The 25,481-nt window shown below is 39.8% G+C and overlaps 2 protein-coding genes across 2 annotated transcripts in view; one reads left to right on the top strand and one right to left on the bottom strand.

The window, feature by feature from the left end:
• Positions 1–1,804, top strand: part of LOC105225697 (PE-PGRS family protein PE_PGRS30) — a 3,081-nt gene extending 1,277 nt beyond the window's left edge. The window contains exon 2 of the mRNA XM_011204285.4: positions 545–1,804. Coding sequence (XP_011202587.2) covers positions 545–1,665 — 1,121 coding nt within the window. The 3' untranslated portion in view covers positions 1,666–1,804. The remainder of the gene's footprint in view (positions 1–544) is intronic.
• The window catches only part of LOC109579497 (SCAN domain-containing protein 3), a 107,031-nt gene that overhangs the window by 26,542 nt on the left and 55,008 nt on the right, over positions 1–25,481 (bottom strand). The gene's annotated exons all lie outside the window — the stretch shown is intronic.

Below are 25,481 nucleotides of genomic sequence, written 5' to 3'. Positions count from 1 at the left end.
ATAAAAAGCTATATAAATCAAAGAACCTACTCCTCGAAAAACACATCAACGAAGATTTTAGTTAAAGGCCTAGTTGTAGATCGCATGTTACAGAATAGTCTAGATTACTTGAGGTCAGAAATTAAAAGCATTCCCGTTTAAAAACCGTTCAATTTCTATAAGCAAAGCAAGCTTAGGAAAGATATCCAGATAAAGTCACAATAATTTTCCAGAAAATCACAATATAGAGAGAAGTGGTTCAAAAAATGTTGAGAAGCGAAAATAAAGATTTTGTGAAATATACGTACTTTAAAGGCTTCAAAAACTTCAAGAGAAGAGTGTATTGTTCAGGTAATTAACAGTTCTCAGTAACAGTTAGGATTGTATTCAAAGAATCTGATAGAAAAAAATTCCAAAAAAAAAAACTAGAAATCACTTCTCTAAAAGCATGATTAAGAGCTTAAGCATGGAATTAAAAAAGTAGAGTTCACCAAATCTAAGCTCTATAATCGTAAAATAACCAATATCTTTTATCACTTGAATACATGAAACATTCTTCTTCCAGCACCTTCCACTGGCAGCGGCTATTCCTACTCACCCAGCTCCTCAGCAAGTGGTGGTCTCGCTCAACTACCTGTTGGCATCATAAGTAGCAAATTGGGTATCATCTCTAGTCTACTTTCCACTTTTGGTGGCGGCAGCGGTGGTGGCGGTGGCGGTTTTGGACTTGGCTTCAAATCCAATGTGGCTCCCACAACACGCAGACCAAAGAAGACCAAGAGTACAACCGAACCGAATACTGTCTTTACACCGGAGACAAGCACAAGAGCCTATACAACAACAACAACTACCACTGCCGCCACAACCACAACAACGACCACTGCGGCACCTGAGGAGCCAGTGAGCACAACAACTGCTGCCACAATCGATGTCAAGCCAACAGTGATCGCACAGCGTCCAGCTGTCATTGAACCGACGGAAGCGAGCGAAAGTGTAGCTAGCAGCAATGTAAATAGTGGTTTCGAAGTCATTTATGACAATACAAATAATGGAGATCAGAGTGGTGCTTTAGCACTGACGAATGCGGAGGGTACTTCAAATGGTGCCAGTGGTGTCAGTGCTGCTAGCTCTAGTGGTTCTAATGGTGGATACGAAGTCATTTACTCCAACTCTGGTAACGGTGGTTTGGAAGCCTCTGCTGGGGTCGGAGGTTTAGGTGGATTTGGATTTTCTGGTGCAGTTGGAGGTGCAGTCGGAGGTTCGGAGGTTTCAACAGATGGTGCCAGTGGTGTCAATGCTGCTAGCTCTAGTGGTTCTAATGGTGGATACGAAGTCATTTACTCCAACTCTGGTAACGGTGGTTTGAAAGCTTCTGCTGTAGTCGGAGATTCAAACGGATTTGGAGGTTCAGGTGGATTCAGACTTTCTGGTGCAGTTGGAGGTTCTAGCGGGTTTGGAATTTCTGGTGCTTTCGGAGGTTCTAACGCTTTCGGAATTTCTGGCGGAGGTGGAAGCTCCAGCACAGCAGGAAGTTTAAGTGCTGGTGGTCTTACAAGTGGTGGCCTCACGAGCGGACGTCCCTCGAATGGTGGCTACAACTACAATAAACCGGAAGACACAAGTGTGAACGAAATTTTCGGCGGAAACTTGAGCAACACCTACGTGCCAGTGTATAGGTACAGATAGAGGAAGCATGATGGAATTGAACTTAGCGGTCATGAATCGAATCACCTTCGATCTAATTAAGTATTTAGTTCTAGCAGTGTTTGTTACGAAAACGATTTGTTAAAATAAAATAAAATCTAAAATATTAAGGAAATAATTAGCCACTAACTCCATCCGTATTCATTAGTACGCTTATTGGTAACGCAAATTCCAGCTTTTTGCGGAAGCATTAATGGCTTATTGCGTAATCCCGCCAAAACTGGAAAGTGTAGCAGCCGAAAACAGGTAAGCGCTTCCAGTCAGATTTGTATACAATTCCGCTATGCGCCTACAAAATTCCGCACCAATTATTTGCATTCTGCCCAATCTCGTATTGCCTTTTCTGCTGTGGCTTGTTGACTAGCACATATTTCGCTTGTTTTTTTGTTTGCTTTTGTCTTCTTGATTTTATCATTCGCATGAGATTTCATCTGCTTTGACTTTAAGACATTAAATGGCTTTCAACAAACATAAGTGTGTACAAATGTATTGAAGTTGGCGTGTAGGTGTTTGACAAAACGCCGTGCTTAAACAAAAGGCGACTAAACGAATTGCTAATAAAACTTATTTTGCATATTTTATGATTCACAACTTTTGTTTAGAAATTCAGCACAAAAAGAGTTGGAAATTAAATATAAATTTTAATACATTGATTAATGGCTATAAAAGCGAATATTAAAGCCAAAATATATTTCAACACATTTAAGTGTGTATATGTATATGTTTGTACGAATAATGTTTAAGCCTCATGTTGACATTCTGTTTTACATTTTAAAACCATAAAATGTTATTAAATAGCAAAATATTTAAACTATTCGGCGGAATACAATTCGGAAGCTCGTATAGTTTTCACTTAGCTTTGACTTACTTATAACTTCATGAAGTATACCAATATGGGCAAAAAATAGTAAGACATTATTAATTTAAATCTCGCACAAAAACCATTTCGTCGGTACATTTTTTTTAGTGTTTGATGACAATCAACAGTCAGAGCTCTTATTGGCATCGTTGGAATATCGGAAGGATCAGTGAAAACCATTTTGAAAGAACATTTGAGCTCAAGGAAAGTGAAAGCACGATTGGTTCCAAAATCAATCGAAAAATAGCGTCGCGTTAACATCTGTGAAACAATGCTTTCCGACTACCAAGATGTCATGGAACGTATTATTACTGGCGATGAGTGTTGGATCTATGTATGCTTACGACCCCGAAGCAGATAATCAATCAGCTGGATCCCTCTATAAGTAACCAGAAGTATACCTCAATGAGGTAGCTAGCTAGGCGGAAAGAAGTGGTTTATCTGCTATCCAAATAAAGCTGAAAAAAATTTATTTAACAGGAAGTATAAAATCTCAGAGACACTTCTTTCTTCATTGAGGGTGAAAGGGTGAAATACTCGAGCTTCATCCTTAAAAGAAGGCAATGCTGAAAAGAGTTAGGAAGACACTGTTGGCCGTATATTGCTGTAAGGGAGCTTTCGAGAAGCGGTGGGATCTCTCACAAAAGTTGTGCCGTGGCTTTATGAAATCGCAGTTAAGCCAATACTGTTGTATGGTGTAAATGTTTGTTGGAGGTCGCTCGATAAAGCTCGATTAACAGCTGGAACGTATTCACTGAGCGGCTCTGTTGTTGTTGTTGTAGCGGCAGAAGTCTGTCGAGTTGGCAGTCCTTGACCGGATAAAAAATCCGGTACTGTTCAGACTAAGTAGACCCGACTGTCGAGGGAATGGGGTACACCACCAACGATTCCACTTAAACCCGTTCTATAAATAGCAACCGTGGACATTGCCGGCAGATATATGGCTGCGAAAGTTGTTTTCAGAATCCGGAAAACTGGATACATTAAAGGCCCAAGTGAAAGACATTCCGAAATCCACTCTCATATCGATTGCATCCCTAAGAAGATAGACTGAGTCGCAGAGCCTACTCCTGGTGCAATCTTAGCTCATATGTTTATACGAAGGGAGCTTTTTCATGGATAGATCGAAACTTAAAGGGAAAGTTGGAGTAACAGTCTTTTGTCTGGAGCTCTAAACCAACTCTAAGGTAGTATGCATCTACTCTGACTATAGAGCTGCTTTCCTGGCCTCGACCGTGATGACAGTGAGCTCAAAGCTAGTCCAGGAATATATGACTTCACTAACAGCAGCATCATGTTACTTCTATATTAAACTAGCAAGGTGCCTAGCCACAGCGAAATCGTCGGAAATTGTAAAACAGATGAGCAGTTATGAAAATGCATGCACTTCTACCCAAACTTCATCAGAATGGGAACGAGCAGGGGTTTCCTTGTCATCGCGCATTCGGGCGCTCGATCTATTGCCTTTTCTTGGAGGATGCAAGTTGTCAAAGTTGCAATGAGGTAGATGAGTTGGAAATATCCAGGCACTTTCTCCTTCACTGTCCAGCTTTCGCCAGCCTAAGGCTGAAGTATCTCAGTTGTCATACCTTTTATGAACCTGGCGAATTGGCAGGAATAGATATGAACGGCACAAACAAATTTTTGGCAGACTATAGGCATTTCGTTGATATCTGACGGACTTTTTATTCATATCTAGTAGTTATAGACATCACAACGAACAAGCATCTGTAGCAGTCCTATTGAAGTGACTCGTGGGCTCACGAGTAATCAGCTTATTTATCTAACCTAACCTAAGAGATTCTCACAAAACAAGCAAAGAAATTTCTAGTTCCCTCAGCTTGAGATATACTCTGTTTTAACGTGTCATCCAGGTAGAGGTGCTTTTTTCATTAGCCCTTTTGACAGATCACGCGTGAGTCGTGTCAAGAGATTCTAGAGCTATAATCTCGTTTCGATTCAGGCCTTAGAGCAAATCATTACGTAAGTCATTCGCCAGTTACCAGTCGAAATGCTTGAATAAGTCGTCGAAAAGTGGACTTATTGGATGGTCCATCTGACACGTAGCCGCGGACAACATTTGAAAAAGATAATCTATAAAAAATTAATGCCAAAGAATGTTCGTTCGAATGGAAAAAAATATTCCCGTTTATATTTGAATTTTTTGTGATTTTTTCTTTAAAAATGTAGGAAACATCGAAATGGATCAGCCTTTATAATTTCACTAGCATTCAATATTTTTGCCATTGAAATGTCATATTTAGGTCAAACTAGTTTTCAATTCTGGCTAATTCAACATTTCCAATGAGTATATTCAAAATTGTTAAGTCATCCACAACTTAATATCGCCAATAATTTTACAAACTTGATTGATGTCTTGTCTTCTTGTCAATGCAAATATCAAGCGCATAAAAGGTGCTAATAGGGAAACCTGTCGTTGAACAGCTATTTTTATAGAACCGATTAGAGTAGTGTTATTTATTGACACACCTATTTTTCATGTGTAGAGGAAGACTTTGCTGCTGCGTGACAAGCTTCTGCCACAAGGTCGCTAAAATTAATTGCAAATGTCAAACCTACACGCTTCATAAAATATTAATTGATATAACCATAAAGATTAGCATCTGCAATTTAGAAGAAATAAATATGTTTTTAGATATGTATGGACATATGGTATGGACATATCCACACCCTCGTCTTCTAGTTTTTATTGAATGAAATTGCTTTTAAATTTCCGAAGAAATTTGTAATGATAATGAAACATAAATTTAATTTTCATAATTCTTTATTATAAAATATACATCTGTTGCTGTCATTATGATACAAGTATCGCATTGAGTTAATACTTTTAATTTAATCTCAAATTTGACAAAACTTTTAAAAAAATATGCATTAATTGGAAGATGAAAATAATACATAAATACTAGAAAAAAATAAATACTTCTCTGAGTTAATTTTGTTTTCTTTTTCTTTGTAATTTTTCAAAAGGTTAAGTCGACTCAACATCTTACATACAAATAATTTCTGCGAGAGCGAAAAAATGCCACTGCAACTACCAAAAGCCCACAAAAATGTATGTAAAACGAAGTAAATAAACACATAAATTCCGCATGCAATGCACGCACTGAGTTGTTGATGAGTTCATCATCGAGTTATCGTACACAAAAAGGATTTTCACTTGCAGCAAATAATAAACAAAATAAAATTTATCAAGCAACAACAATGACTGTAATGACTGGACGATGCAAAGGAATGCTTTTGTAAAATGGCTCAAGGAAGGAAGGCGGAAAGAAAAGAAGCTGAGTTGAGTATAGAACTTCGTACGTTGAGAGGATGATGCAACATGTTACAAAGGAACTAAGCAGAAGTTAGTAGATACGTCTTTATTAGACTGTGTTCACACGACGACTCTTTTAACGGCCAAATCTGCTTTTTTTGTAGGCAAAGGGACGACCTGGAAAGACGAAGGGATCTAAAACTAGAAAAAGTATCTATATTTTTGCAAAATTCGGCACAACGACGGCACAGAGATTCCCAATACTTGGGAGACTGACTGATCTTCCTCAATTGATTCTCGACACTTTGTCTCACTAGCGCGGGAACATTGTGTACTGTGCCTGTGGATTCAAATTGCTCTGAAATGACGCTTATGACGACCGTAAATTGGGCGTAGCGCTCTTAAAATTGAGGCCATTGACACCGAATTTCAGTCGCAAATTTTAATAAATAAATGGCACATCTTTCTGAAGAGAAATGTCAGAAGAGTAAGGAAATATATATAAATTGACCTCTAATGTCAGTTCTGTTTTGACATTTATGTAGTAAACATATGCGAAATACACGTAAATAAACAATGGTACACTACACTGCTTCAAAACGCGGGTTATTGGTAACTATTTATTTGACCAATAATCGGACACAACGTGAATTTCGTCGCAGATTTTCTTACCGTCCGATGCCTACTGGTGAAACACTGCGACGCGTCGCGACGTTTAGCCGCTCGCCTCGAAGAGACTGGCACAACACGAGATGCTGGCAGGCGTGGCAGACCCCGGACTAGCCGTTCTGCAGAGAATATTGCTGCTGTTGCCGAGGATGTCATTGAAGCGCCGTCAACATCGACCAGACGACGTGCGACGCAAATGGGTATCAATCGGCGGTGTTTACAGCGAATTTTGGTACTAGATTTGAACATGTTTCCGTACAAAGTCCAGACGGTGCATCAGCTGTTAGCTACTGAGCGCCAATCGCGTCTAACATACGCTCAAGCCAACCTTAATCACCGCCAAGAGGCCCATTTCCATCTTAGCGGGTACGTAAATAAGCAAAATTTACGCATCTGGGGCACTGAAAATCCGCGAGTAGCCCACAAAGAGCCCGCTCAAAGTCACTGTATGGTGAGCTGTTTTCACTGGAGGAGTCATCGGACCTTCTTTCTTCGAAGACGTCGCTGGCCAAACGGTTACTGTAAGTGGCGAGCGCTACAGAGCATCGATCAACAGGTTCTTTTTGCCGCAACTTGATGAATTGGGATCGGAAAACATGTGGTTCCAACAGGACGGTGCAACGGCACACACTGCACGTGCCACAACCGATATGCTGAAGAATATACTGAAGCAAGATTGCCTGATTTTACTGCACCAGACTTCTTTTTGTGGGGCTTTTTGAAGTCGCGGGTTTATGTCAACAAGCCTCAGACTCTTGCAGCTTTTAAAGATAATATCCGTCCAGAATGTGAAGACCTCTCGCCGGAAGTTCTGGCCAAAGTGATGGAAAATGCCATAAAAAGGCCACAAATGACTATCAACTGTGGCGGCGGCCATTTACATGATATAATATTCTCGACTTGATGTAAAAAAATTAAAAAAAAAAACAGATAAAAATAATTCACAAGCAGAATCAAAGTTTTTCATTAAAAAAAAAAAACATTACAGCCAAAAAACATCGGAAGATTATTTTTACGCCATAACCCGAGCGATATTAATTCAATGAATATTTCAAAGCTAATAAAGATTGCAAGTTCTCTCCATTCCCTCCTTTTTTTCATCGTAAAACAACAAATAAAATCTTGCAAAAATTCAAATTATTCTTTAAGTAATTAAAAGTTGTGTTTGCGGCTTCGCTGTTGAACCAAAGAAAAAAGAAACACTCTCATAAATTACATAAAGTCAATTAAAATGCGCAAGAAAACGGCGCAACTTGCATAAGAACTGTGTCCTCGATACTTATTCACACTAACCCCAGGCACAGGCTATTCATAATTCAGTGTTTTCTTACATTTTTAATTCTCTTGCGGTTATGTACTCCCAGTTTATTTTTCAAATGAAATGCAAAATACCCTTTTGCTCCCACGCCACGTCGTCTTCATTCACTTTCATTGCTCCCTCGTGTTTGTCATTTTTTTTCGAATTTTTATTTGCCACAAGGGTGTACCCTCTGCTATCTGATAGCATTTTTCCCCCTCTCTCCGGTAATACTGGCAATTAGTTTTCAATTAAAATCAACACTGACTTGCGAGTTAGTTGCTAGGAAGCAACTGATTTGTTATGCCACATAGGCTATTGTGGGTAGTGGATTGGGTATGTTTGTTGTAATTGCGTGTATAACTGTATTGCTTTTATTAGTATGACTTTCGATTTACGCAACTACGAATAGATTCGATTTTTGCTTATGCTTTATTAATGCATTGGCATAAATTTAATGAAGTTCATTACGTAATTGATTGGTAATTCAAATGCATTCGGAAGGAAAATGTGCGTGACGTAAGAATTAGCACAGGCGTAGTTTGCTACAAGGGCGACGGACTCTGTAGCCAAGGCACCCGACTCAACATAGCCAAGAGATGATTCCCAGCGGAGCCATTCAAATGCGACGGCGAAGAACCGATAAGGAGCATGCATCAGCTTCTTTGTAGAATACGTTCGGACGAAAGCATGTCCTACAATTGGATGAAAACGCTTCAGCTGTAAGAGTATTCGACGCAGTACTCGCCAGGGACAGAGGAAGAGGAAGAACCCCACTCTGTTGGACAGACTAGCTCAAAAAGGTCCTAGCTACACTTGGAATCTCCAATTGGCGCCAAATTGTGAAAAGGGCTGGTTTAGGCAATAGCAATCTGGAAAAAATCTAAAAAAAATAGTGGCCAACTGTATTTTTAAAGCCAATCACATCACTTCTTTCTTTCCATTTTTCCCTTAGACAAATTTTAATGTCAACCAAGATGGCAACTCTTCCTAAGTCCAACAATAATTTCACCAATTCTGTGCTAATACATTCCATATACACTCTACTCAAGTTGATTATGCCTAATTAATAGATTACAATCAATATATGCTTAACATGGCAGAGTAATTCGTTTAAGCATTGCTCACTCTCTAATTTACTTATTATCTGCTAACAAGCTCATGCATACTTAATAGCATGGTAATGAATATTAATAAAATTTTCTTAACAATCCAACGCCAAATCAAGTCATTGTCAATATAATTTTCTTTAAATAAGCCCGTAGAGACGCAATACTTGGCTTGGAACTCATAGAGCAAGAACGAGCGAATGCTTCGGTTGTCAGTTTTCATTACACATTGGCAACGCACGAATATTTTAACGAGCATACTATTATACTTTTTAACCCGAAGCACACACTCAAATGGAATTTCCATAATTGATTTGCACAAATTATCCCTCAGCTTAGTTATGCGGTTGATTCCCATCACCTTCATCAGCTGGACACAGGAGTGGATGGTTGGAGATCTGCTTTTGCCCAGTCGTGCCTCAGCTCTGTTTGTTTGAAGGAAATTTTATACGCTGGAGTTAAGCCCAACTTTTGGGTTTGAGTATGCGGCATTTTGTGTATATAAATTCAATGAGATCTATTGCGCTTACTCGCTTTAAATGGGTGTATAAGTGAAAGGAAATGAAGCCCTAAAACAATTGTGCGATTATGCCTTTGCTTGGCTGGAGGAAGCAGTGTGCTGGAAAAAGGACATGTCCGCATAAATTACTAAATCCGCTGGGTCGATAATGTAGATAACTAAAAACGGATTAAAAGCAAACCGTCATGCTTAAATTTGTAATTCAGTCGGTGCATTTCCCTGAATTTGTAATGAAAAGTTTCGGGCTTTAAGGGTGAAATGACAAAAAATGGAGAAATGGTAGCTGTGTCGGCATTATTCAATGAGCTGGAGGGTACATTCTCAAAGTTATTTTTTCAGTAATATACTACATAGGACTCCAATGCCTATGCTTTCACAACTTCGAAAAAATGTAGTATGTAAGAACCACAGTTTTTGATTGAGAGCTTCATCAAGGCTTTGGTAGGTGACTTTGATATAATATGAAGTAGGCGCCGAAATGTATGCTTTATGGCAGCTTCTAGCTTCAGAGAATGCTGAGCTGCACTTCCTCAAGGTTAAGAAGTATCTTCGAGGCAATTGATAACTCGATTACATAAGGGATTTAACATTCTGCTGAAACAATATATCGACCAATTTCTATAAGTCAAGGCAGTTGAGAAAGGTAAAAATTCGAAGAGTATACTTCCAAAACTATTTTTTTACTAATACGCTATAAGACTCCAATGTCTATTTTTTCACAACATCAAAAAAAAACCACAGTTTTTGATTGAATGCTTCATCAAAGTTTTGGTAGGTGACTTTGATATAATATGAGCTACGCGCCGAAATGTATGCTCTACAACAGCTCTTAAAATGTGAGAGGACGCACATTGCAGCTCTTCTGAGCTAACAGGTAGTTCGGAGATGATGGAGATGACAAGAGTACCTATGATACTTATAATGCTGTTCAAAACAAATATCTCCAAAAACTATATCGACCAATTTGTAGATGTCAAGGGAAATGAGAGAGCTAAAGAATCGATCAAAAATGAAGTAGATGCACTTGGCTTACTCAAGAGAATAGTTTTTATAAAAAAAAAACAATATCAAATACACTCTTTAAAATGAGAAAGAATCTCTTATACAAATGAATAGAGAGTATTATAGGACCCTCAGTCGGAACTACAAGATACCAACAATTTCGGCTATAACTAAATCCATCAGTTTCGAAAGTAACCTCGTTGGTCTCACAAAAGTCTACTCAAACAACTTGTCATCTTCATAAATATGAAGGAAATGTAACTTTTTTTTATAATTCAACAGAATACCAATACAAATTCCTCTCATACCTTTACAACCAACCAATACATCCAAGAACACTAAGTTCCCCCGAAAATTTCGCCTAAAAGTCGATAAATGTCAGTTTTTTGTTATTCTCAAAAGTTGAAGCAAGCATAAATCTACAAAGAAGACTCTACCAAGCAAACCATAACACAACTGTTTCCAAGAACTGCCTGAATACATGAACACTTATTCCAACAAACGTGAGAAAGAAGAGAGTACAAGCTTGGGGAGACGTACGCAAACAAACAGAAATGTTGTGTAAATGGATTGAAATCCATACCCGACTTGACGTGCCCAACTTTGACTGGCCAAATTATTTCGATTGAACTGACCAAGGACGTTCAACCGACAGACAGGCCAGCTGCCATGTTTGATGTGATTGCCATGGAAAACGAACTGAAAGTGTTTCCGTCAGTTGCGTCTATTTTGGGCAGCAAGAGTGGGCAAGTGTATGTGTCTTACTATTTATCAATTCTATGAATGCCAATAGCGCCTCGTGTACCGAGCATTGTAGCAGAGCAACGCAAAATACAAACAGAAAAATCCGTCTTTGTATGAGCTCAGCCAGAGCAGTCCGATCGCCTGTAAGCAGCGCCATAATGACGTTTACTACAATTGTATTACAGTTCGTATGTGAAAGCCATCACCACAATGTAGATTTGCACACGCATTTCCTTATCCGCAACGCATCACTCGACAGGCACTTCGTACACGCACATCCGTTCTAATCTTGGCCTGCGCAAACGAGCGCTACACGCTGCTGCTGCCCATCTCACTTACTGGTTAATTCAATTTTTTCCCATACTTTAATCTATTTTCCGCCACAGCCACACACACACACGGCACCCAACTATGTAGCTCTCGGGCAACTAGCTGGGCGTAAGTAGTAGGTATCTAACGTGTAATTTGATTTTGATCAAAATTAAATCTTCAACCTGATTTGGCTGCTTGGCGTAGCATTTTTCTCGTGCGGTCGAGGTAGCACTTGTAACGGTAACGGAATGTTGCCGAAAATTTTGTTGTGTAAATGTTGCTAGCTGTGCTCGTGAGCATATAAAGTAGTATTAGTATTTGCGCACACAAATTCCGACAAAGTAATAAAGCATCATCTCTCGGCTTCAATGTAAAACTAAGAGTTATTAAAGTGGAAATTTGAGTTTGTGGTGAAGCTACAGAAAATGAGCTGCGAACATAGCAATGTTGCCACGTTCAAATACGCAATATATAGACGAATACTTGTTTGTATGAATATTTGTATGTATGTGTATAAACTGTCATGAATTCACCAATGTGGCCACACATCTTTATAAACCACATCTCTAGTACACTATTACTATATAGCGACACTCTTAGTTTAACCTTAACCGTTCTCACTGCTTTACCTTACTTTGTAGGGCAAAGAGGAAGCATGAAAACATTTTAAATCGCTGTAATACCAACTTCCTCTTCTTCTTCTTCTTTATTGGCGTGGGCACCGCTTACCAGGTTATAGCCGAGTTTACAACAGCGCGCCAGTCGTTCCTCCTTTTCGCTATTTGGCGTCAATTGGAGATTCCAAGGGTAGCCAGGTCCTTCTCCACCTGGTCTTTCCAACAGAGTGGAGGTCTTACACTTCCTCTGCTTCCTCGGAGATACCGTCTGTAGTTAGGCATAAGACAGTTTTTTAACTGGCATATATTTCGAGCAGAAGTTTTTGCTACAGATCTAGCCTCTAATATTTCAGTAGGCAACTCTCCGGAAAGTAATAGGACGGAGTCGATTTAAAAGATTTATTGAACCAATCGTAACAACTTTTTACAAACTATCAAAATAAGCTCCTTCTGCGGCGCGATTTCCAAGCATTGAAGGCGTCACGGAAGGCATTCTCCGTAATAGCCTTGAGAGTCGAGGCGCATACTGCTTGGATCCCCTTTGTCGTCGCAAAATGCTTGCCTTTTATGGGCCTTTTCAGGCAAGGAAACTAAAAAAGTTCGGAGAGCCACATCTGGACTGTGGGGCGGCTGCGGAAGCATTGGGATGCCGACCTTGGATAAGAGCTGTTCACAAGAATGTCGGTGTGAGCCGGGGCGTGCTCATGCTGCGATGTTTTGTCGGGCCCGATTTACTCTTCGTTTGAGTCTCTGGAGGACTTCCACGTAAAACTTGACGTTGACGGTTTGTCCAGGAGGAACAAATTCATGATATCTATTATATCAAAAAAGGCAATTAGCATCGTTTTCACTTTGGATTTGCTCATTCTTCCCTTTTTTGGGAAAGGAGAGGCCGACGTGTGCCACTCGAAAGATTGCCTCTTTGTCTCGGGATCATATTCATCTTCACCGAGTTCACACAGAATTTAATCGCGACCACTCACAGAAACACGTCGCACGAGAATGTTTGTCCTGACTCTCCAGGTGCTCGGAGACAACTGACCAGCCGCTCGTTCGTTAGCTAGGAACGCTCTCTACCGAATCCAGTCAGTGCACGCACTATACTATACTTCGAAAGTCGCGACGGATGAAAATCAGTCCTATTACTTTCCGGACAAAATTCTGCTGCTGGCTCTCGATAGAAGGTATTATTGGAACATAGTTAGGATGCTCACTGATAACGATCTATTGATGGAGCAGAACTGCATAGCAATTCAAGAAATCTGCAGGCAGTGACCACATCACGGTTTTAGAAAAGTTATAGATCATCTTTTGTATACTTATCCGACATTGGAGAGGTAAGGCTTTAAGCAATTGGGGACCCCGTGCTATCAGACACTCGAAGAGGTATGGCCAGGGAGGCTACATGGGAATCTAATGTAAGTCGCGTCAAATGCTGGCATCCTAAAGGATGATTACTTCACATGGACGACAGTTCATTTGGTACCGCTAGGGCCTAAGTCGGTTTACACGCGACTATTATCCAACCTAACTTAACTCTAACGAAATCTCTAAGTCCATCGATTGGATTCAGGAATGATATTATGGATGTAACCACATCGACGCGAAAATTTAGTTTCTTATGAATTAGAAGCTCTAGACACAGCTCATTGTTAGTTTTAGTCAATTCTTCACTCGGTCGTTGTTCACTTTGCATAAACTTTCGAGTAACCATAAAGCTTTCGCATGTACATACATAAAGCTTTCACATATCCATAAAGCTTTCACAAAAATAACTACACAATGTATACGCATATTTTTTTCCAACTAGAAATTATAGAGATCCATTTTCATTAATCCTGCTTAATAAAAAACTTTCCAAAAGTTACTACAACAAGTTAAGCGTGTTAACTAAAGCAGCTTTAGTAAAACGAGTACTCTTTTTTATAGTAAAGCTCTTAAGAAATATTAAAAATCACTCGTAAATAAATTGTTCTGAACTACATTTGAGCAGTTAACTGGATTAGTTTATAACTTTTTGATACACGCCGTGCTACACTCGAACACATTTTAATTAAACTTTCATAGAATTGTGACATTTCACATACGACAACAACAATTAAGTTCGTGCAAACTAAACTTTCCGCACAAAATCCGAAAGCACTTTCTAATGCAAATGCACAAATAAAATAAATTTATTTAATTTCCGCATAGAAAACAATTCTACGCTTTCCCGTTGCATAAACATTTTTAATAAATGTTTATATTACGCCATTATTGTTGTTGCTGCTGTAGTTGTATGCTTTTGTTATAAATGTCACTTCTTGTTGCACAAGCCGTACGTGACATACGCTTGCCATTTATCTTGAATACTTCACATAAGTTGCACAGGAATAGAAATGTAGAAAAAGAGTTATACAAGTAGGAATCTAAAAAGAGTTTAGAACCAAAAATTAAAAAGGAAGGGAAAATTTAAGTTCGGTTGCAGCGAGTCTATACCCTTTACAGGTTTCTTGTAAGAAAAGAACTTGATTTTATTTGATCAGCTTGTATGACAGCTATATGTTATAGTATTTTGATCTGAACAATTTGCTCAGATATTAAAGCGCTATATTAGAAATTAATTGGAGATTTTTGGGATATATTTTGAGTAAGAAACATATTCTTGCTCGAGTCGTCGAGGTAATGCTAAAAAGAGTGCCGTAAACAGGGCTCTTTGGTCATGGTTGACTGTGCGAATATCGATCCCACATTCATGGAGGGCATTATAACTGCCGATGAAATATGAGTTTATGAGCTTGACATGCAAACAAGTCAAGAATAATCAGAATGGAGGGGAAAAACTGAGCCGAAATCGCAACAAACACGCCAAAGCCGACCAAAAATCAAAGTTATGCTAATAGTTTTATCCATATTCGTGGTTTGCTGTATCATGAATTTGTTCCGGAGGGTCAGACAGTCAATAAGGAGCTTTATTTAGGCGTAGTGAGGCGTTTACGTAGAATATACGTAATAATATGTTAAAAAACAATTCCTGGATTAATGGATTTTAAACGATGATAATGCACAATCGCATCGAGCCACGATTGTGACCGAATTTAAACCCAAAACCGTAATGGATACTATCGATCGACCACAGATTCTTGTTCCGCAAATAGAAATTGCCGCTCCGTGGAACCCTATTTCAGTCGATCGAAAAGATAAAACAAAATTCGCTGAAGGCCATCCCGAAAAGTGCTTATGAAAACTGTTTCGAGGACTGGAAAAATCGTTGAGATAAGTGTCTTACACCTGGCGGGGACTACAGGGTTTGTCCGGAAAGTAATAGGACTTGATTTGCTTAGCCGCATCTGTACTTCGGAATTTGCGCGCACCGACTGGATTTGATAGGGGGCGTTCCTAGCTAACGAACGAGCGAATGTCTCCGAACACCTGGAGAGGCAAGACAAACATTTTCGCGCGACGTGTTTGGGTGAGTGGTGCAAGCCGAAAATGTAGCGTTTCCGTAAAGCATAGGTACGCGATTAAATTCTATGTGAAACTCTGTAAATCTGCGACAGGGACGTTTGATATGATCAAGGAGGCTTACCCAGATGTTGCTTTAGCAAGAAGTGATGTGTTTCGGTAGCACAAGACCTTTTTGGAGGGCCGGGAAGAGTTCGCTGATAAACGCCGGAAGAATGAGCAAATCCAAAGTGTTAAACCAAAGCGTAAACGATGTTCATTGTCTTTTTTGATATCAAAGGCATCATCCACCATGAATTTGTTTCTCTTGGACAAACCGTTCACGCCAAGTTTTACGTGGAAGTCTTCAAGATACTCAAATGAAGAGTCAATCGGGTACGACAAGACATCGCAGCCGATTGGAAGTTACACCATGACAATGCCCGGCTCACACCGACGTTCTTGTGAACAGATACCTAACCAAGGTCGGCATCCCAACGTTTCCGCAGCCGTTCTATAGCCAGATGTAGCCCCCGGACTTTTATTGTTTCCTTGCCTGAAAAGGCCGATGAAAGACAAGCATTTTGAGACGACAGAGGGATCCAAGCAACATGCGCCTCGGCTCTCAAGGCTATTCCGGAGAATGCCTTCCGTGACGCCTTCAAAGCTTGGAAATCGCACAGCCAGCGCTGCATCCACGCAGAAGGAGCCTATTTTGAAAGTTTTTAGAGAATTGTAACGATTGGTTCAATAACTTTTTTTTTAAATCTACTCAGTCCTATTTCTTTATGGACAAACCCTGTAATTTGAAGGCGGCAAAATAAATATTGTTGTCCCATATCGTCAGTTCCGACAAATGAGGCCGAAAGCGCGTATGGAAAATTTCAGACCGATATCTCAAAAACTGAGAGAATAATTCGCGTATATAAGTACAGCCAGACACTATAGATCTGTGGACAGAGAGACGAAGTTGGCAAAATCGACTCAGCTCCTCCGGCGATGTATATACTTTATATGTTCTCCCACGTTACCTTCTTTGTGCTACAAACTTCGTGGCAAACTTAGTATAACACCGTTCAGGGTATAAAATCACAAAAAAAATTGTCAAGAAGTAAAAATAAGTGTGTCTATGTAACTAAAGAGCTTACGTTTTGCGCAAGGACACTCAAAATGTATTGCAAGAAAATATGAAATGCGAATTATACACGGCCACTCGGGCATTCTCTATATGCACTTGGACCAAAAGCAGAGCTACTGCCGCTACTGTTGGCTGCGCAGTCGCTGCGCATGTTGCTCGAATTGAAGAAAATTCACAAAAGAAATGGCCACTGCCATTGTAATGCAATCTAAGAGTTTTGCTATGAATTACTCGCAAATACACTCAAATAATGTATACTAAAGAGGCGAGGAAAAGCAGAAGAAAATGTACACTTTAATACAATTTCATGCACGTGCGTGTGTGTGCCTCTGTGTGACCTTATCAGCGTTTGTGTGTGTGTGGTAGAAAATAGCTAAAGAATTGCAGTGAAAAATCACGAAATACAGCTGTAGTTGTGTCATAGTTGTTGTTGTAGTAGTTAAATTTTATGTGAGAAAGAATGTGAACGTGTGTGTGTGTGTGCAGTACGTGTCTGCGCTCGAGTTGGCAGAGCGCAAACGTATGGGTGGCAAGGATTATACTCTGACATTGTAATGCATCTTGGTGCTCGAGCAAATCTTGTCGAAATGAAATACACTTACGAATATCAGAAAACACTCTTTGCATGTGTGTGTGAGTGTGTGTGTGTGACTACACTTTTTATACATACATATATAATATACAACTACAAGGAATGTGTGCCAGCATTGTTGCATATAAATTTATATATTTTTTTTAGAATTTCGGTCAAAAACTGTATCTATGTATATGTATATACTTACATATACATATATATTACATAAGTATGGTTGTACGTGTGCTTGCCCAGTTGAGTTGAGAATGGCATCCTTACTTAACTCTCGCTGCTGCACAATAGCTGCCTTTGCTGAGTGGATTAGTAGCGCAGTAGTGCACTTGAACAATGACAAAAAAAAAAGCAACAACAACAGCAACACAAAATGAAATAAAATGCTACACTAACGCATATAATATAATGTGAGTGTAAGAAGCAGCGCATAGTTGTATGCCGGTATGCTTGCGTCTTAAGGTCACTCGGCAATGGCATTTTTGCACGAGTTAATATAAAATTAAATTTATGATGCAGTTGCTTGATTATTGCTTTGATTCAGTTGCTGTTGTTGTAGCAATGTATGCGTGTGTGTGTGTGATGTAGAAATCCTTGAAATCTCTGTCAGCTCAGTTGTAGAGAGTAGAAAGGGGAGCTGTGCCGCTCACAAAGCAAGCCAAAGTAATTGAGTATGCAACTGATGTATTTTATAGAATTTGACTTTTGTTGAAACTGAAATAGTGTTTGGTTTCACTTGCGTTTGCATGAAGTGATTCTGTAGAAGATTTTAATTTACTATTCTCCTTTATTTTGAATAATAAAAAATATTAATTTTTGTTATACAAATATTTTTTTCAATAAAAATAGGTGTTCAATTTTAAACTGTCTAAGAAGAGGCAATCGTTGGGCATTAGCAAAAAATGTAGTGTATCATAATGTATTTTAGGAATAAACTGTACAAATAACAAAGAAAAAATTTAGAGAGCTCTCTTCCAGCATCACAAAATAATTATCCACTACAGCAGTGATGCTGTCCTTCGCCCTGGATGAAACCTTAAACGAAGATACTGTTCGTACAATGATTCCCCCAACCAGCCAGAGACTAGAATTTGCTCGCGGTAATAAGCTTGAAATGTTGTTATAGACTTTAAACGAAATTCCTTCTAATGAAAAGACATTTGAAGTTCAAGCGACAAATGTCATCAGTTCTTGAGTTTGTTAAGTACTCAACTGGCAGTAGCACAAGCTACAAGGGCTGACCGGAGACTTAAGTCTGGTACCACGGGGAGCAGTTAGCTATATGGGGAGAGTCGTGGTAGCTGTGATTTAAACCTAAAGGCATGTAGGATTGAAAAATTTTGTGTAAAAAGCATTTATTATCAGAGGTGCTGATCAACGCGTTGTATTGATCTATGTGATTTTAAAAGCACCGCGAGATTAGGATGTCGCCGGCAGGTACTCATGTAAATCAAAAGGATTGTTGTTGTTGTTGTTCGTACAATGAATAGTTGTGAGTGAACCCAACTACGTTGAGTAGTTGTGTTTTTTTTTTTTTTGTTGTGATAGAAGGGAAGTTCGGTAGGATGGCTGTCGCCATAGTCGCAAATAGCGAGGCATTAAGCAAATGGGGGGTGGCTATTAGTCTCTACATTGTGAACGAGCCGAGTCAGTGGTGTACGTTCGATGGGCCATAGGGGCGTGAGTGACATTGACGTGACGCTTATGAATCAGGCAACAAGTAGGGTGTTCGACGTTAGTTGAGTGATTAAGAGGGGGTGAGGATTGAGTGATCATAATTTGATTCAAATTATAGTTACTCCTCAAGGCGATGGCATACTATTGGTATTGACAGAAAACAATATCGAATTTCAGTAAAGGACGCGGTATTGGATGTACCGCTTAAAGCGTTGGTGGACGAACAATTGCTCGACTTTATTAGATAGTTGGAGTTTTGAACGGTAGGGATCTTAGGAAGTGCGAAACTTTCATAGTTAGGAAAGTCAAGTGGTGGACGCGTCAGTTAACCTTGAAGACGAAGACTGGCAGGCGATTGCGGCAAAAGTCCCACCCGCCCGACGGTCCAATTCTGACAGGCCGTCCCGGCTTAGGTATGAAGGAAGGATATATTGCTGTAAATTAAAAAAAAAAAACGAAGGAATTTTGTTAGCGAGAATCAGAAACGACCCCTGGAATCAAGTCTATAGGACAGGCAAGCAGTAAAAAGGAAGATATCACTTCACACTGCAAGCGACCGTATTCAAAATACGACGCGTTTTGGGGAGTGATTGGGGTCTCGGATGTCGTGCTGTTCGCGCCGTATATCGTGACCTGTTTCTGACCTGTGCCAATAAAGGCACCCACTGTATGGTGGAAGCAGCCACGACAGTCTTGGGGTGTCAAAAACTCTTCGCCATACAGCGTTGTACGACGCTTGCCTGTTTGTCTGTATATCGCACCAGGTTACAGGTCTTGTTAGGTGTAGCCCCTCTTGACCTGATTGTCATACAGATTGCTGTTGTATTCAGTTTAAGACTTTCAATGATAATTTGGAGAAGGAGTTATATTTAGGGAGTAGAAGGCTTCTAGATGATAGGGTCAGATGTAGATGGCAAGACTGTTGGGACGTTAGTCCTACGAGTGACTTACGAGTACATCCAGGACGTTAGGGTTTTTGGGGGTAGCCCAGACTTCGGATTCTGTCTGAGTCTGGGCTTTTTGCTTACGGGGCATGGACCTCAGAATGCAATTTTGCATCAGAGGCAGCTATCTGCTAGGTAGGGGTGTTTTTGGGGGCGGTGGCCGAGAACTGGGTGCATGTAAATACAGATTGCCTGATGTACTCGGATATTAAGGATCTGGGTGATATGACGATTTGCTGGACTGATGCACGTTTAGATGTTAGCGGTGTGATCTTCCGTTGACGGAATTCCTAACAGTATTTTTTAGGCGACGAAGGTATTGAACTGAAAATGCGTAAGAACTGTCAATTTGTCAGTTGAATATGGAGTTGCATTACAAGCGGGTGTCGGACCCAAAGTGCGGCAGAAGATTTAGATGGGCCTCGAACCATACCAATGAGGACAGTGTGTTCATTCTACCCTATTGAAGCTTATAACAAATTCCAAAACTTTCTCTCTCTTAAAAATATTAATTTGTATACGAATCCTCTTGAAATTTGGGGAAAAATAAAAAAAAAATAAAAAAATTTTATGTCAGATATCCTCAATATGAACTCCCCCTTTCTCTCTACTTTATTTATTTCAGATAAGACTACTACGATAGAGAGTCGTCTTTTTCAATCTTCTTCTTACATGAGAGCTAGAAAAAATCAATTATCTCGGCAATAAATTGAAATTTTATTTTTCATCGTTATAAAATCGGGTCTAGATCGAATCTGCTCTGTTTTTTTCAATTAATTGCAAATTTGAATTTCATTCTCATAGAAGACCTTGACCCTGTTGGCAATAAACTGGAACAGTCGATTGCAACAAGCTTATTTTGAGGCAATAATAACTTGGTGCCAAGCCCGTACTATAAGGTGAATACATAAGAACCTCGAAACAAAGCTCTCGCTCTCTCTTCTGGCGAATCACTATCGATATTTAAGGCCTAGCATTGTCCTGATGGATATCAGTTCCTCTGCTATTGACCGAGCCTGCGTTTTCGCCTTTTTCGAAGACAAACTGTGCTACGTATACATGGTGTATTTTCGTTTTGTTGGTCTCTACATACAATATGACACGTGCTTAAACAGTACTGATCAAAGAAACCACAAAACTGTCTGTCTTTTTAGTACATTGATCGCGTTAGCATCACTTGTTTACTAAATTTTCGTATATTTTATTAATAACCACCTAAAATAATTGAAAAAATTACTAATTTGTTTCCCTGCTGTTGAAATAAATGCCAAATTATATTACAAAAAGAACATTCAATACTTTTTCATGAAATGTTACTCATACGCATAGTCTTACGCATAAACAATCGAAGTAACTACCTCAAGTGGACTAATTTCCTGAATCACTTAACCCATGCTGATTGAAAAAATTGATTCGCAAATTCATCAATAATAACTTTCAAGTGCTATAAATACATAAAGCCCCTTCGAAAGCCCTGTCCAACGACACAAAACTATCAGCCAAAGTCTCATTAGTTCATCATAAAGCCATAGAAAGCGCTCATTCAGTGGCATCAGCACACTCTCCCACTGCAAAACATATTACGCATCGGAAATGCTTAAATCGCAGAGAAAATGAGACATATAGTGGGAGCGTGATGTACAGCAGACACGCGCCAGTCGACACACTCACACGCAGCGCAACGCTTGTTAACACACGTTACAACGGTCCAAACACTCATGCCTACAAATATCGCATTAAACTTGCCCAACACTTTGCAGATAACATCTTGTGCGATTTGTCTGCTGGTTTGAGCGTTGAGCGGCGAGCAACGAGCGCTGAGCGACGTGAGACTGATGTAAGCCCAAAGGTGAGCTGCGGAGTTTTCGTGTCGTTCGCGCACGTGGACATGTACGAAAACTTCTTATAAAGTCATTAACGAGACGCGATTGAGCACAGCTCAGCAATGCACCAGCTGATGTGTGGGTGTGTGTGTGTGTGTTAGCTCACATATCCCAAAGGCATGACGGCGTTTAGTGCGCTGTACTTTTGAGCGAACAAGCAGCATTGATTAGCCTGCAAATTGCCAATTTAAACGCATTCCAACAGTTGAATACCGCAGGGAAAGAATCTGCAAAATTTCGTTTGAAAATATTTTGAGGTTATGTGATAATTTTCTTATTTTATGCCACCTTTTCATTCAAAACCTGTTCACTAATAATATTTTCGAAAGCCTAGCCTTTAGTCTATTAATATTTTTTCCTCAACATTGCTGCTATAGCTCCAAGCGTGTCTACTTAGATCTACATTCGCAACTTTTGTGTCACGCGCCTAAAGTTATGCTTCCACAATTGCTTTGTTCCACACTCTCTCTACACTCCCGTCATGCGCGTCAACATAATATGATTAAATTTAATCAGCAGGTATATGTCAACATAATTGCTTACAACAACAACAACTACAACTACAGTTTACATACATTAAATTGTTAGCTTGCTCCGTCATGCGTACGCGCGTGGAAGGTGCCGCTTTAGTTTTAGCACCAACAATAGTCAAACACAAGTACCGTAAGTGGTCGTAGGCGTTTAACCCGTTCGCAAAATGCCAATGTGGCAAATTGGCGCGTCTGTCTTCCGCACCTTTTTGCGTCTTTCGGCCATTTAACGCACTGACAAGTTCATTAAATTGCGTTCGTAATCACGTGCAGGAAATTTCCATTTCGTGTTATGCAAATTAATGAGGTTAAGTCGAGTAGTTTTGCGCTTCCGTTGACGCAAGTCGGAGACGACGAATTGTCCCAAACATATTTACACTTTCCTCCTATATTTGTTGTGTTTGTAAGGGTTTGGCGGTTTGACGTATGCGTTTATTAAATGTGGTGGCAATGTGTGGCTTTTGTTGTTATTTCGATAGTACGGACGAAGGTGTGACTCAGTAACGTAAGAGAGAAGAAGTTGTTGTCATATTAGCATACATAAAATCTTGGTTTAACCCTGCGAGTCTATCTAGAAAACTTTCTAAGTTTATTTACCGAAAATTGTATTTTTTTCAACTCTGGTACCTAAATTTTTTAAGAGATAAATAAAGAGATATAAGGATCGCATACGGCCCAGTCTAGCCCTTACTTTCATGTTTTAGTTTCCAACCAGAAGATCATTTGAATAATGGAACATAAGATCAAATCTTATGTCTAATAATACACTAAACTAAACAGATCAGCATTTGTAAGCTTTAGGTTAGATCAGGTTCTAATGCTGAGCCTCGCGACGGAGACTCCAAAACTACACTTCGGCATTCCAATCCGGTGCTTTGTGATTTCACAAACTCCTTAAAGTAAATAAAAACCGTCATGCCTTAACAGTACTACTTAGTTCTATCAAAAATCTACTATATATGTATATGAGACCCAAGCTCTTTCAACCTTAATCTTATCGAATATGGACAGTTCAGAATGAAATGCCGAGATGATTCCAACTCGACTTATTCCATATAAAATTCGACATGGATTCGATTTTTTAAACGCACTGCATAGATGATCTCATGACACAGACCAAGATGAAGGCCAGCTAGTACAGTGAACATCTTGTGATCTACTCTAGGCCAGACGACCCCTATTCGAACTTTCACGCAGCCCAGCGATGCAGTTTCAACGATGGTAGAGACATCGATACTTCGTTTCCTTTTGAATCAGCTACCATTGAGACTAAAATGATTTTCTTCGCAAGCAGAATAATTTCACACCATTCCACGAAGTAACTGGATCCAATTAATGATGGGTCTAAACATCTCTTGATTAGTTTGGCGCCTGCAGTTAACGAACTCAAGGTCACAGATATATTTCCACTATAGGAGTGAATCTTGACACTGAAAAACTTGATGAAAATCAGCTTTGTCTGCAAGGCTCTAAGGAACTCTAGTCTCTAAAGTTGATTTTCAATCACCGCAAACTTTCCTTTGAACTCCGGGACATCACGAAAAAGCTCACAGCGCTCCTTTTCCAATGACTTTGCGATACAATTTGCGCTCCGATATTGAAGTGAATGCTTCTTTTTCTTCTTTACTAGCACAGATGGTGCAAGAATTCTTACTTCTCCAAAAAAAGGTTACATATGCCTTATTTCAACTACTTTTATCTTGAGGAATCCCAACTACGTTTGGAAGTCCCTGCGGAGATCTGGAAGCCTTAAACTAAAGTTGATCGAGATCTCACGACTCTCTCAATATCTCCCTTAAGCTTCGGTTCATCATGAAAAAACGAACAGTGCTTCTCTTTCAGCCAATACAGCTGTAACAGGTTTGAACGCTAAGAAAAACAATAGGATTGTCCTCAGTTATCAAAAATTTAATTGAAGTTAAGCGAATTTAAAGTTGTCCATCAAAGTCATCCGCATTCTGGAATATGAAACCGTTCAGTCAAGAACAACAGCAGCTAGTGGACGAGGAACCCACTGTCGTAGAAAGAGAACGAAAACTGTCTCTTAGCGAGCGGGAAGGGGTTCTACTTTCCATACAGGAGCTTCTGGACAGATTAAAGGGGCAGGATGATGAGAACAGTAGAGACGAAGACCTGTCGCTCATAGAACCAATCCTTTGATTTCCAGCGCCCTCATAGAAGTTGTGCAAATGAGCCTACACTAGCCGACGGCTGCCATCGCGAGTAGGTTCGAATCGGATAACCTGGATATCCGATTGATTCAGGAACTATGGATCTTCAGTGTGGAGATAATGGGCCTTAATTCTGGAAAAAGCCACGTAATTTGGGATATATTTAGCCAGAGAACGCGTTCTTGTGTAGTGGTTAAGAAAGACTTAGATTCCTTTTGTATTTCAGAGTTTTTAACGCAGGATCTAGTAGCGATGCAGGTGAAGGACAAGGAAGGTTCTCAATTCTTCCTTGCATCAGTTTACCTTCCAGGGTAGACCGCCACAGCAAACAACCCACCCTCTCTCACCCCATCGATTCACGATTAGACGAGTACTGCAGGAGGAATAAGCCAACGCACATCAAAACCCAACATAGAAATAAATCAAAAATTGAAATCAAACAACCCCATCGATATTTCAACTTTAAGAGCTTACTGGATATTCAATTTACTCTTTCAATTTAAAAAATATGTAATTTTTTAGCGGCAGTATCTTCATGAAATTGATGACAAATGAGAAGGAATTCATTAGCTAAAGTTTCCGTTTAATTACAAACACCTGCTCGAATTAAAGTTCATTGGAGAGCAAAAAGCTGATGAGCTCAATGTGACTTTCTTACTTTGCCTTGGTGTTAGTGCCTGCCTGATTGGCGCATTCATTACAACAATGCCTGCGCAATAGAAGTCAAAGTGGAACAAGAAGACCAAGCATTTAATATCTGCATAGAACCAGAATCAGGGCGCTAGCAAACTAACAAGGAGGGCATACGAGTGTTCGAGCGACAAAAAAACGTAGCCGAGTCTCCCAGTATGGAGCACACTACAGACATATTAAGCTGCCTTGACTCCCGTGCTCGAAGCCAATGAAGCGTAATGGTAATGAAATGACAAGGCTGCAAAAAGTATGCCTAATTACCCACCAGCAGCAGACAACTTAACAGAAGCTACAACAACAAACAACAGAGTGCCAGACTACACAGTCAGTCGGGCAGTCCTGGCACT

The sequence above is a fragment of the Bactrocera dorsalis genome, chromosome 4, assembly GCF_023373825.1.
Source record: "Bactrocera dorsalis isolate Fly_Bdor chromosome 4, ASM2337382v1, whole genome shotgun sequence".
NCBI lineage: Eukaryota > Metazoa > Arthropoda > Insecta > Diptera > Tephritidae > Bactrocera > Bactrocera dorsalis.
Note: the sequence above shows the minus strand (reverse complement) of the source record. Positions and strands in the feature narration are given on the sequence as shown.